Below are 14,515 nucleotides of genomic sequence, written 5' to 3' on the forward strand. Positions count from 1 at the left end.
TTTTAAAAAATTTTTGAAAACTTTTTGAAAAGAAAATTACCTAATCTGAGCAACAAGATGAACCGTCAATTGTCCATACTCGAACAATCCCCAGCAACGGTGTCAAAAACTTGGTGGACGAAATTGTGATCATCAACAATGGCTCCAAAGACTTGGTGCTCTTAAACATGAATTACACTTTGTCACAACTCCGCACTACTAACCAGCAAGTGTACTGGGTCGTCCAAGTAATACCTTACGTGAGTAAGGGTCGATCCCACAGAGATTGTTGGTATGGAGCAATCTATGGTCATCCTGTAGATCTCAGTCAGGCTGATTCAAATGTGATTGGATTAGATAATTAAAAGATAAATAAAATAGGATAGAAATACTTATGTAAATTAATGGTGGGAATTTCGGATAGGTGTATGGAGGTGCTGTATTCCTTCTGAATCTCTGCTTCCCTACTTCTTCTTTCTAATTTTTCATCATTCCTTTCTATGGGAAGCTGTATGTAGGGCATCACCGTTGTCAATGGCTACATCCTATCCTCTCAGTGAAAAAGGTCCAAATGCTCTGTCACAGCACAGCTAATCATCTGTCGGTTCTCAATCAGGTTGGAATAGAATCCAGTGATTCTTTTGCGTCTGTCACTAACACCCAACCTTTAGGAGTTTGAAGCTCGTCACATTCATTCAATCCCGGAATCCTACTCGGAATACCACAGACAAGATTAGACTTTCCGGATTCCCATGAATGCCGCCATCAATTCTAGCTTATACCACGAAGATTCTGATCAAGGAATCCAAGAGATATGCTCCCGGCCTAAGGTAGAACGGAAGTGGTTGTCAATCACGCGCGTTCATAGGTGAGAATGATGATGAGTGTCACGGATCATCACATTCATCAAGTTGAAGTGCAACGAATATCTTAGAACAGGAATAAATCGAATTGGATAGAAAATAGTAGTAATTGCATTGAAACTTGAGGTACAATAGAGCTCCACACCCTTAATCTATGGTGTGTAGAAACTCCACCGTTGAAAATACATAAGTGATAGGTCCAAGCATGGCCGAATGACCAGCCCCCCAAAATGTGATCAATAGTCTCCTAAGATGAATAATAAAATAAAACTGAGACCAAAGATGTGGTCAAAAGACGACTAATACACTAGTAAAAAGTTCTATTTATACTAAACTAGCTACTAGGATTTACGGAAGTAAGTAATTGATGCATAAATCCACTTCCGGGGCCCACTTGGTGTGTGCTTGGGCTGAGCTTGATCTATCCACGAGCTGAGGCTTCTCTTGGAGTTGAACGCCAACTTGTAACGTGTTTTGGGCGTTTAACTCTGGTTCGTGACGTGTTTCTGGCGTTTGACTCCAGAATGCAGCATGGATATGGCGTTGAGCGCCAGTTTATGTCATCTAATCACGAATAAAGTATAGACTATTATATATTGATGGAAAGCTCTGGATGTCTACTTTCCAACGCCGTTGAGAGCGCGCCAGTTGGAGTTCTGTAAATCCAGAAAATTCATTTTGAGTGCAGGGAGGTCAGATTCCAACAGCATCAGCAGTCCTTTGTCAGCCTCCTATCAGAGTTTTGCTCAGGTCCCTCAATTTCAGCCAGAAATTACCTGAAATCACAGAAAAACACACAAACTCATAGTAAAGTCCAGAAATATAAATTTAGCATAAAAACCAATGAAAACAGCCCTAAAAGTAACTAGATCATACTAAAAACTACCTAAAAATAATGCCAAAAAGCGTATAAATTATCCGCTCATCAGTCACGCGGCCGCGTGGGTAGAATTGTGCATTCAGCACCAATCCAGCACCACTCTAGCACAATAATTGGTTGTTCACCCTTTTACGTCGAAATCCAGGGCACGCGGCCGCGTGGGGCACGCGATCGCGTGGGAGGCCATGATTCCCATATGACGCGGTCGCGTCAGCGACGCGGTCGCGTGGGACGATTTGTGCATTGGCACGCCTCCAGCCACACTCCAGCGTGACTCTCTATTTGTTTTTATTTTCTCCCCTCTCCTTGCGACGCAGACGCGTCGCTGATGCGGTCACGTCGCGTGGCATATTTTTTTATATTTTTTTTATGCAATATGCAGAATGCAATGCTTAAGATGAATGCTATGCATGATTCCAGGTTCAATAAAATTTCAAAAACAAACAAAATATACTAGAATTAAAACTGAAAAGGGACGATCATACCATGGTGGGTTGTCTCCCACCTAGCACTTTTAGTTAAAGTCCTTAAGTTGGACATTTGGCAAGCTCTTTGTCATGGTGGCTTATGCTTGTACTGATCCAAGAATCTCTACCAATGCTTGGACTTCCAGTAGCCTCTGGGGTCCCAAATCTTGTTTCTGCACCCGTCTTCTTGTTGATCATCATGATTCCATTCGGGTAGCAAACAATCTGAATCCTCAGGGGAGCTGTCAAATAACTTTCTAGACCCATTCAACTGAGCTCTACACCAACCTTTACGCTTAAACTTTGAGCACATAACCATGTTGAACCTTGCAGGACAATACTTACCACTAACCATCTTCCTCTTACTCTTGATGCCACAGAGAACTCTAAGTTGACCATCCGTCTCTAGTAGCCCATATTCAAGTGGAATTAGAAAGCTAAGGGATATGAATTTTACCCACTTGAATGTTGTGAAGGATGATGGCAACTTAGGGGGAGGGGTTTCTAACGAACTTGCAAGCTCTACTCTTTTGTGTTCTTCTTTGACAACTACCACCTCTTTACAAGCTTCTTCAATTTCAACCTCTTCCTTTTGGTCGCTTTCTTCCACTTTAATCTTTTCTTCATTGCTTACCAAGAGCATGGGAGGTTGTGCTTTTTCTTCTTGAATCTCCATCTCTTGATAAACCTCTTCCAAGTCTTCAACCATGATATGCCTTGGAGGTTGTACACCCTCCTCAACATCAATTTCAAACGTCTTGGAAGGAGGTTCTATAACTTGAGTTTCCCATGGAGGTTCTGCATCTCCTAAGTCTTCAACCACTTCTTCTTCTGCAACTATTATGGCTTCCTCCACTTGTTCCAGTGTAAAGTCATGCTCCTTATTGTCCATTGGAGTATCTAGTGTCTCCTTCATGCTACGTTCTTCATTAGATTCTCCACATAAAGCCATGGGGGTTCCTTGAGTGTCTGAACGTCTGGAAGGTAATTTTTTTATTGCTTGCTCTAATTGATGAAGGGTTGCATGAAATTGATCTACTGTTTCCTGGAAATAATCCCTTGACTCTTGTTCCTCCTTGATGATTACCTTTCCATGACAACTCCCTTCAATTACTCCTTCACCTTCAAGGGTTTCTTCTACCTTCACCTTTAGTGCCTTCTGTAGCTCCTTATGAAGTATGGATTCGCGAAGACGATCCTCTCTCTCTTGTTCCATATCAATAGCATAATTGGGATCATCTTGCTCTTGGATTGGTGGATGTGGGTGTTCTTCCATGGATGGTGGTGATGGGATGGATGGATCATTATGTGATTGAGATGGAAGTGCATTGGAGCTTGAGGGTCGAATATTGAAGGTATTTGGTGGTCCAATTTGGGCGGCGAGAGCTTGTATAGTAGAATTTAGATCGGCAAATGCTTTCTCCATGGAGGTTTGGGGTGGATAGGAAGGTTCATTTGTTGGGAGAAAGGGTTCATGGTAGGAAGGTGGTTCATCTTGATAATGATAAGGAGATGGTGTATATTGAGGTAGTGGTTCTGTGTATGGTTCATTTGGCTTATAAGGTGGTTGGTATGGTGGATACGGGTTAGGGTCATATGGAGGTGAATGGCAGAAAGTGGCTTGTGAGTTTGGTGGTCCAAAGTTATGTTGAGGAGAGGGTTCATATGTGTATGGTGGTGGTTGTTGATAATCGAAAGATTGCTCACCATAGCCATTGCCTTGATATGCATCACAGAATGGTTGTTGATAGTCCATTGGAGGTGGTTGTTGCCATGAGGGTTGATCAAATCCTTGTGGCTCTTCCCATCTTTGATACTTCCAACCTTGATGCATGTTCTCATTATAATTTCCTCTTCCTGCAACATAATTGTAACCAGACTCATAGCCAAAGGGGTAAGAGTTCATAGTAATAGGAGAAAATAGAAACAAAAACTAAGAAAAAGAAATTATTTTGAAAAAGATATAATTTTTGAAAAAAAAAAGATAAGATAAGGTTTTGAAAAGAAAATATAATTTTTGAAAAAAAAGATTTGAATTTTGAAAAATAAGATAAGATAAGATAAAAAAAATTTAAAATCTGAATTTTTTTTTGAAAAATATTTACAATAACCAATAAAAAAGCACACGTTTGCAATTCCCCGGCAATGGCGCCATTTTGACGTTAGGATTTTTGCTAGTAAATAATTTTATAAAAATAGTCGCGTTGTAGATATAGATTCTAAACCAACAGAAATCCCTTCGTGCAAACGTTTTGGTTGTCACAAGTAACAAACCCCTTTAAAATTGATAACCGAGTATTTAAACCTCGGGTCGTCTTCTCAAGGAATTGCAGGGAGGTATGTTCTTATTATTGGTTATGAAAAACTGTGTTTTGGGGTTTTGGATTAAGGTAAAAAGTTAGTTGAATGACAAGTAAAATAAAATAATAATAACTATAAAATAAACCTTTGGCAAGGTACAAGAAATTGGAAGTCCAAACTTAGTTATTCTTATCAATAATAATGAAAGTCGAATCTTAATTCCACTTAGTTAACCTTTGCTAAAGCAAAGGAAAGTCAAGGGACTAATTAGTTTGACCTTCGAATCCTATTTATTTATTTCCTAAGAAAAGGTTGGGATTATTGAAGTTCAGTTCAATTAGCAAAGATAACAGTTATCAATTATGTGGAGCTAAGATAACTCCTGAGTTACTGATTTCTTAACCAAGACCAAAAATGTGGAAAGCTGAATTGAAATCATAAATCTAAAAACATCTCAATAATGTATAATCCTAACATGAAAAGTTCATAAGCCAATTGGGCAACATAAATCAAATACCTATAAAAGCATTAAAGTATCTAAAATAACAGATAAATATAAAGTAAAGGAAATATTGAACCTGATGAAGAGTCGAATTAAATCCTAATTTCTAAAAATCCTACCTAAATCTTAAGAGAGAGGAGAGAACCTCTCTCTCTAAAAACTACATCTAAAACTAAAATTATGAATTATGAGAGCATGATTATGAATGGATGCATTCCCCCACTTTATAGCCTCTAATATGTGTGTTATGGGCTGAAAACTGGGTCAAAAACAGCCCAGAAATCACTCCCAGTGCTTTCTGATCCGTACAGGTCGCGGAAGAGTGACGCGGAGGCGTCGTCCACGCGTTAGCGTGGGTTGTGTTCCTGCCAGGTCACGCAGCCGCGTGATCCACGCGTTCGCGTCACCTGGCGTCAGGGCAGCTATGGCAAATTATATATCGTTGCGAAGCCCCGGATGTTAGCTTTCCAACACAACTGAAACCATCTCATTTGGACTTTTGTAGCTCAAGTTATGATCGTTTGAGTGGGAAGAGGTCAAGTTGGACAGCTTAGCAATTTCTTCAACTTCTTGTATTCCTTCCACTTTTGCATGCTTCCTTTCCATCCTCTAAGCCATTCATGCCTTGTAATCCCTGAAATCACTTAACACACATATCAAGGCATCTACTGGTAATAAAAGAGGATTAATATTAACAAATATAAGACCAAAGAAGCATGTTTTCAATCATAGCACAAAATCCGGAAGGAAAACGTAAACTCATGCAAATAGTATGAATAAGTGGGTAAAGAGTTGATAAAAACCACTCAATTAAGCATAAGATAAACCATAAAATAGTGGTTTATCAGTCACTAGCCTAAATTTTCATAATATATTATATTTTAGATACGAGAAATCGAAATCATACCTTGGTTGATTCTCCAATCAACCCGAAACACTTCCAATTCACCTTTTTCTCAAACTTTCAAGACTTCAACGCCTCCCAAATAGATTTTTCAGCACAAATTCCACTCCAATCTTCCAAGACCTTAATTAAGCTCCAAACCATACACACAGATATAAACTAAATACCTAATCACATATACTCAATGAATTCACTATGGGTTGAGGATTCTTACCGTACATTCCTTAAACAAACCAAATCTCGCTAGTTCACCAAGTTAGATTGACCGTAGAACATCAAATTAATCAAAATCTCAACCTCCAAGTCTTAGAATTTCAAAAATTAAGGGAAGCAAAACTTAAAGTGAGATGGAGAGTTCCTCACCTTATAAAGCATTGGGCTTTGTAGAGCATGCAGGTCGCGTGGTCCCAAACGGTGCGGCGATTGGAGCTCAGAGCGAAAAGTTATGTTGGATTGAAAATTAAACTAAGGGTTTGTTTCTTCTTCCTCCACCCTTCAATATTTCCCAGTGTGTTTAGCTTATGGGAAGGGAAGAAGAGCTGAGCTCTTTTGTTTTAATGAAGCTTGGGTTGGTCCTTGGACCTAATACAGGTCCGGTTTGCCTGGTTCAGCTCGTTCGGTCTAATCTCAGGCCAAAGTCTTTAAAATTAGCGTCAAAATTCCTGTTTTAATTAGTCCTATCACATTAAACTAAAAAAAAATAATTTTCTAATTTTCTAGAATAAATATTAATTTATGAGTTAATTATTTATTAATTATTTGGTTTTACAGTACTAGTGTGCCACCTTTGGAGGATTGCTTTGATGGTGATGTTAATTATGCAATCCATGGTGAATCTCTTGTTGTTAGACGTGTTTTGAATTTACAGGTGAAAGAAAATTGTTTAGAGCAACATCAAAAAATTTTTCACATTAGATGCTTGGTGGGTGGAAACATGTGTAATTTGATTATTGATGGAGGGAGTTGGACAAACATAGCTAGTACACTTATGGTGGAGAAATTGGATTTGACATGTGTTCGACATCCTAAATCATATATGTTGTAGTAGTTGAATGAAAGTGGTGAGATCAAAGTTGATAAGCAGGTGACAATTGCATTCTCTGTTGAAAATTATGTTGATGAGGAGTGTTTCGAAAAGAAAAATTATATGTCAATCTTAAAAAGTATACATTTTGTATTGATAAAGTTGTATTTCTTGTCTCTTTGTAAGTGCGAGTATAATTGAGGTTGATGAGAAAAAGGTGAAGGCTATTCGTGAATGACCAATGCCTAAGAATGCTTCTGAGGTAAGAAATTTTCATGGTTTAGCTAGATTTTACAGAAAATTTACAAAAAAATTCTACTATTGATGCGCCTCTCACAGAGGCTATCAAAAAAGTTGTTGGGTTTAAATGGAAAAAGGAACAAGAAATTGCATTTCATACCCTAAAAGATTGTTTGTGTTTTTTCTCTATTCTTGTTTTACCTAACTTTGATAAAATCTTTGAGATCGAATGTGATGCTTATGGGATTAGTATAACTGCTGTTTTGATGCAGAAAAAGCGAACCATTATCTTTTTCAGTGAAAAGTTGAATTTAGCTTAGTGCAAATATTCAACTTATGACAAAGAATCATATGCTTTGGTTCGAATTTTGGAGGTTTGGCAACACTACCTCTTACCTAAGAATGTATGATTCACACATATCATGATTTTTTGAAGCACCTAAAAGGACAAGGTAAGCTTGATAAAAGACCTGCTAAATGGGTGAAATTCATTGAGACTTTTCATATGTGATTGCCTTTAAACAAGGTAAAGAGAATGTAGTTGTTGATGCTTCATCTAGGAGGTATGATTTGATTATTACATTTATTTTTAAGTTGTTCGAATTTGAGATTTTAAAGGATTTGTATGAAACTGATTTTGAACTTTTTGCTATTTATGCCTCTTGTAAACATAGTGCATTTAACAAATTTTATAGATATGGAGGTTTTTTGTTTCGTGGAAATAGATTTTGTGTGCCTGCTTGTTCTATTAGGGACTTGTTCTGGAATCACTTAATAGGAGTTTGATCGGTTATTTTGGTGTGCATAAGACATTCGATATATTATCTGAACATTTTTACTAGCCACATATGTGTAGAGATGTTGAAAAATTTTGTACAAAGTGTATTGCATGTAAACAAGCTAAATTTAAGTCTTTACCACATGGTTTGTATACTTCTTTACATGTTTCTGTAGGGTTGATATTTTTATAAATTTTATTCTTGGCTTGCCTCGAACAAAGAAAGGTAGAGATAGTATTTTTGTTGTGGTAAACTGGTTTAGTAAAATGATCCATTTCATTGCATGCCATAAAATTGATTATGCAACAAACATTGCTGATCTATTTTTTAGCGAGGTTATGCGCTTGCATGGTGTTCCAAACTATTAGTTCTTATCGTGACGTAAAATTTTTAGTCATTTTTAGAAAATGTTATGGGATAAATTGGGCATAAAATTATCATCAAGGATCTTATTATGTCTTGTTGTTGGTAAGAATCTGAAAACTTGGAAAAATCGTTTACCTTTTATTGACTTTTCTTATAATAGAACAATTTACTCTTCTACAGACTTTTCTCCTTTTAAACTTGTGTATGGTTTTAATCTTTTAATTGTTTTGGACTTATTACCTTTGCTTTTGAGTGATCTTGTTAGCTTGGATGGAGAAGGTAAAGTTAAAAAGGTTAAAGTAATGCACTTGAAAATACGTGAATTGATTGAAAAGAAAAAGTAGGTTGACAGCTCAAAGGGTGAATAAAGATCAAAGACAACTTGTCTTTGAGCCTGGTAACAGAGTATGGGTTCATTTGAGAAAGGACAGGGTTCCTACTAAAAAAATCCAAATTAGACCTAGGAGTGATGGTCCATTTTAGATGCTCGAAAGGATCAATAAAAATGCTTAGAAGATTGATCTTCCAGGTGAGTATAATGTGTCAACTATTTTTAATGTCTTTAACATATCTCCTTTTAATTTAAATGCAGATTCGAGGACGAATCTTTTCAAAAGAGAGGGAATGATACGACTTCTGTGGAATAAACTGAGAACTATCATATGTCAATTGGTCCAATTACAAAAGCAATAATAAAGAGAATAAAAGAAGGTTTTGCAAATATGGCTAAATCATTTGTTCAGAAGATGCATCAAGAATTAGGCAAAATAATGGTTAACGATTATAGAATGCCAAACGTCTTACTATCTAAAAGTTGCATTGAAAATTCTCGTTAGTCAAATTTAAACAAATATGCATCACTTTCTTAATATTTATTTTAAAACTTATTTTTATGTTTATGTTTATTTTGTTTTGTTTGTTTTAGACCCAATTATGATTTGACTCATTTTTATTTTAGTGAATTTATGAGTTAAGGCTTTTAACTTAAGAAATATAAAAACTTTTAAAATATGTGTGAACAAAAAAGGTAAAGTGATTTCCTTTAACTATTACATCAGAAAATCAAATTGAAGTAGAAGAGTTTTTATTTTATTTTCTGTTTTAGCTTAGATTCCATTCATCGTATTCACTCGCACACCCAACATTTTTTAAGAGTAATTCTTATCCACCAAGATTCAGACCCAGACACTTTATATCTATCTTCTTTTGAATACACCGAATCTTTGTTAAATTTAAACATAATTTCCGAGTCTTCCCCTTTCAGAGATAGCATTTTCCTCAGGATAACTACTCAGGTAGAAATCACCCATGGATAAAATCCTTTAATGATTCACGAGTGGTCATGATGACGGTGACGAATATCAAATATGAAATGCATAAACGGATGAAACGTGCACGGAACACTTTGTCACAAGTAACATCAGTTAATTACTTGATTTAATTTTCAACATTCTATGAATAAGGACCAGAATATTCGAGTTGGTTTCCCCATCCTAGTGAACTACAGAATCAATCAAACAATTAATTCAATGTGCTACGAAAACAAGGCTATCCTGGAACTGTTGTTTCATTAAAGTAACCAGCTTAGTCAAAATCAAAATAATTGGTATTGCCTAACAATCAGCCAAGACAATAATTGCCCAACAGCAGGGGCTAAAAACATGCATTACAAATCAGCAGAGCCACTTACAAGAAGATATCAGTTGGATATATGTGAATTTATATCCATGAAATAAACAAATCGACCTGTACAATACGGAAAGACCCTTGGTCTCAAAGTACTAGTATTTCTTTTACGTTTGTATATTGATCTTATACTTCTGTGTCTCTTCTTTTCACAGTAATTTCAGCCTTCAATCAAGTTGAGATCACAGACCAGAAGTGCATACAGATGCCATAGAATAAATCTTGCCCCTACCATCAGTCTTTTGAGGTCACTGAGAAGGTCAATATTGAATCCTGTCATAGAAACGGCGGAAAACATTTGATAAGCACAAAAGAATTAATGAGGATTCTAGCATAGTCTACAAGTCGCATGTACTGAAATGCTGAAGTAAAATTTCTGTTGCAAAAACACCATATGCAATGAAATCTGAAAGCCCAATAATCGGACTACACAACAGAAAAACAGTTTGCTCTCTGTTGATATAAGGCATCAGATAATTTTAACTTTGAAGTACGCTACTTATAAACTGGCGCCAGCACAAAATAAAAATTATATGTTGGTAACTAACCTTCCAACTTCCAAGATGTAAATTACTGCTTGCTAGATTTTGCCCAAAAGAATCCCTTCTTTTTTGTAGGGTGGTTATCTAACATGGATCTAGAACCCTTTGATCCAAGTGAAAAGTGTCGCCTCAGAAATGGTTTCCCAAACGAGCTTCTCCCACTGGAACTAGATTCCATCCTTGGAGCTTTCCCTTTAAGTCCTCTGCCTTTAAAGTGATCATACACAATTGACTCATCATCAATATCACTGTCCACAACCCGATTCCTTGATTTCTTGTTTCTAGCCTTTAAATCCATTTCAGCTTTTAAAGCTTTTTCGGACAGCTTCATAGTTTGTTTCTCACCAAAAGTACAGACTGGACAACCAGGATCATACTTGTTTACTTCAGGTGTCAAACTCTCCAAACATTCAGCATGATAGACATGTCCGCAGGTAAGAACAGCAACTACAGACAGGTCATTATTTGCAATTATCTTTTGGGTGCTCCAAGAAGACTTCTCAGTTAAAAGCCTCGAGCAAACACCACATGTTTGCAAATCAACTGGTGAAGTTGAAAACTGACTACTGGAATTGAGCAACCTTTCACGATTAAATCCAAAGGACTCGCTGTCAAATGACCATCTTTCTTTGTGGGGAGTCCCCATAAGCTCAGAATAGCCAGGTATAGACCAACCATCTGAAGATCCACCATGTGAGCCCATCCCTGATTCATTGCTCCATGAAGGATGATGCAATGGCCTTTCTTCAGACACAGAAAAGCTGCTTGGTGACTTAAATGCTGGGATTCTGCTATCAGAGACTTGCCGAAACAGTTGGTGTCCTGTTGAATGGCCAGGCCACCTTAATGGAGTTGTACCTGAAGGAGGTATATTACTTTGGGAGGATATAGGAGACGCCGACAATGAAGTTGACGGTAATGATGGTTTTGTGGGAGATGGGCATGATACTATTGATGATTCTGCCAAACCCTTCACCTAGAAAATGATCCATAATCAAGGGGATAGTTTTGTTATCTCGGAAAAATACATAAAAAAAATATTTTAAAAAAGGGATAGTTTTGTTATGCAAACGAAGAGGAGGGAGGGAGGGAGTAAACTTCACCGTTATGATCTCACCTGATCCACACTCACATCAATGGAAACATCCCTTGAAATTGATTGATCTGCAAATGAACATGAACACTTATGTTAGATATTATAAAATAACTATCTAGTTGGGACTCCAGGGAATAGTCTAACCAGTGAATAAACTAAGACATCATGACACGCTACTTATTTCTAAGAGTAGGGCCAATTCTTGCATGGGCTGGGGGTGGAGCATACATGGATTGAGGCCACTGTGCCTTTACAGAGGACTACCCTTATAAGTAACTATAGTTGCTGTTCCTTTTCATTCCCTTAGGGTTTGATGGCTTCTAAGCAAGAAACAAATGTGTCTAAAACACTCCCAAGTTTGGAAATTTAATGCAACAGCATCACATATAGCAAGGTATAGCATGGAGAAATGAATGCAAAACACAATCCTAAAGCGTCCAATTTGAGTAGGTCCATGGAGTGAACTTAGTGGAGGTTACCTGAAGTAGAATTTCTGGGTTGTGCAGCAGTTCCTTCGGATACAAAGGATTTTTGGCATCTATTTCTTTGATGAATCTGCAATGGACTTCCATCCTCTGATACGTAAGCTGATCCATTTTTATGCTCTGAACCATCGTTCCTGCTAACCCCATCAGAAAACCAATTGATAGAAGTATCTTCACCAGCCACACGCCCCCGATGATCCCAGCGAAAGCTCCACGTTGGGGAGCACCGAACATTGCGATGCAAAATATCACTGGTTGATCCGCTTTGAATAGTTTTATCTCTTGAAGCAACGCAACAAGCAGCACCCATAGTAGAACAAATTAAATAACCGCCTTTTTATCTTACACAACCACCAACTGCATCCCTGAACACAAGATTACATTAATTTCACCCGCGAATAGCGCAGTTCATTGCAATTATTGCTCATATATGACAGCCAAACGTATAATTCTCAACAATTAATCATTTTCATAGAAAAGTTAGTCTTGCATAATATAATTTCATAGGCAAAAGGTAATAGCTTCTAATTTCTTCATATAATAATTTTGCCCCAAATTCGAAAGCGATCTATCTAAATAGAACACAACAGGAATTAAACACACAGGATTTTGATACAGACATACAGTAGAGTCGAGCCTTGAAGGGGAAAAAAAAGAAAAAGAGAGACAGAAGCGTATATGTTATTGTGATAAATAAATAATTGTTGAAATCAGTGTGAAGACAAGGAAGAAAAGAGAAAAGGAAGTGAATGAAACGAAGAAAAGGCAACACATCTGCGGAAAGAAATATGTAGAGGTGTGCGGAGAAGTGGAATAGGGATCCGAAATCAGTGATGAGAGAAAGGAATCAAGAGAAGGAGTGAAGAGCTGCAAAGTGTGTGTTGATAGCAATAATAATTAATTGAAATAAGGAAGCAAGTAATTTAGAAATTGTGTTGATAGAAAAGGCGAAGGGATACAAAGGAAGACGTACCTTTAACAAAAGCAGGTGCCACGGGAGCAGCAGCTGAAAGTTGAGGCTGAGAGAGAGAGAGAGAGAGAGAGAAGAAGAAGAAGAAGGAGAAGAAGAAGAAGAAGAAGGGGGTGATGTGTTGGTGAGACGGCGTTAGTATGAGTCAGTGAGTGGGGGCACTTGTCATGGTTACGGGGGTTAACTTTGTCATTGTGCTTTCTCCTCCGAATTTATGCCACCTCACCCTCACCCTCACCCTCACCCCTCACCTTTATGCCTTTTACAATTGTTTTTTGTTCTCTCTTCCCCCCCAAAACTCAATTTTCAGCCCTTCATTCTCCACAACTTTTCTTTTATTTTATTTAAAACACAATAACGAAACAATAAAATTTATATGAACACACATGTTTTGTAAATTATTCATGAATTCAGATGTCAATATAAATCTCTCATGTTTATTTTAACAAGATAAAAAAAAATCATAAATAAAGATCATAATCACATATATATATTTACTAGTATAATATCCTGTTATGCATGAAGTGTATAGATAACCATTAACTATTTATTGGACATTTAACGTAACGATTATTGTCCATATTTACAATTTTATATTCGTAACTCTAACATATTTTCTCTAGGCCAATTCTCTCGTGCCTTTAATTTTGATGTCAAAATTATCGAAATTGTTTTTTATAGTAAGTTTTAAATATTAAAAAATTATTTATTTTTATATTTTTTAATTTAAATATTAATTTTTATTTCTTTTTAGTAAGTTAGACAAATATATATAAATACCATAGCATACATTTTTTCTCTATTTCAGCATAGGTGTTACATGTACATTGATATATTTTTAGTAAAAATAAAAACATGATTATAATTTTCACTAAAAAATTACGCTTTACATACACTCCAAGAAGAGCTTTCCTAGGCTTCTAGCAACACACCTATGCTCGATCTGCAAATAGAATCGGAAGCTCTATTATATTTCATCGATCACTAAATTAATATTATTCTGATGCTAATGATGTTTTCTACTTCTTTTCTTTCCTTCGGAACCATATGTTTTGACTACTTTAGCATCTTTAATAAACATATAGATTACAATTAGAAGTTTATTGCATAATAATTAGTAGATGTAACATTTTTTATCGATAAATGTTAGAATATTTATGGAGTGGAATTTAGGGCTAAAAAGTTAGATATAAAAGTAGAGTAAGTATTATACCTTAACATGATAATTTTATGATAATTTTTGGTATAAAAATGTGAAAATTTAGTGAGGCATAAGGTTAGCAGCTAGCCCACTGTCTTGGCTTATGCAGTACTCGGAGTGGGGTGTACGCATTCCATGCTTTTCATTTTTATTTTTTTCTTTTACATAATTTATTAATTTTTATGAGTTTTTTTTATGCTGCTTTTCATATTAAACAAGGAGTTTTTTTA

General features: G+C 36.4%; 1 protein-coding gene across 2 annotated transcripts; it reads right to left on the bottom strand.

The window, feature by feature from the left end:
- Positions 1 to 9,854: 9,854 nt before the first annotated feature.
- LOC112703120 (uncharacterized) lies at positions 9,855 to 13,448 on the bottom strand. Of its 2 annotated transcripts, none has more exons than XM_025754440.3 (5): positions 13,088 to 13,448; positions 12,109 to 12,479; positions 11,651 to 11,697; positions 10,540 to 11,509; positions 9,855 to 10,264 (listed from the first exon to the last, which is right to left on the bottom strand). In XM_025754440.3, the coding sequence occupies exons 2-4, from the start codon at positions 12,422 to 12,424 to the stop codon at positions 10,562 to 10,564; spliced, it is 1,311 nt and encodes a 436-aa protein (XP_025610225.1). In that variant the 5' UTR covers positions 12,425 to 12,479; positions 13,088 to 13,448; the 3' UTR covers positions 9,855 to 10,264; positions 10,540 to 10,561. The 2 variants fall into 2 exon arrangements, with proteins under 2 accessions (XP_025610225.1, XP_025610226.1); XM_025754441.3 differs by having other exon boundaries at positions 12,109 to 12,471; positions 13,088 to 13,392.
- Positions 13,449 to 14,515: the final 1,067 nt, after the last annotated feature.

This window comes from Arachis hypogaea, chromosome 7 (genome assembly GCF_003086295.3).
Source record: "Arachis hypogaea cultivar Tifrunner chromosome 7, arahy.Tifrunner.gnm2.J5K5, whole genome shotgun sequence".
Taxonomy (NCBI): Eukaryota; Viridiplantae; Streptophyta; class Magnoliopsida; order Fabales; family Fabaceae; genus Arachis; species Arachis hypogaea.

What these genes read in the sequence shown, in the direction of transcription:
- LOC112703120 (XM_025754440.3), bottom strand. Translation starts at nt 12,424, where the DNA reads ATGGGTGCTGCTTGTTGCGTTGCTTCAAGAGATAAAACTATTCAAAGC. An exon ending in ACCCAGAAATTCTACTTCAG is followed by an intron (nt 11,698 to 12,108) that starts GTAACCTCCACT and finishes GTTCATTTGCAG; the next exon opens with ATCAATCAATTTCAAGGGAT. An exon ending in TTGATGTGAGTGTGGATCAG is followed by an intron (nt 11,510 to 11,650) that starts GTGAGATCATAA and finishes ATCATTTTCTAG; the next exon opens with GTGAAGGGTTTGGCAGAATC.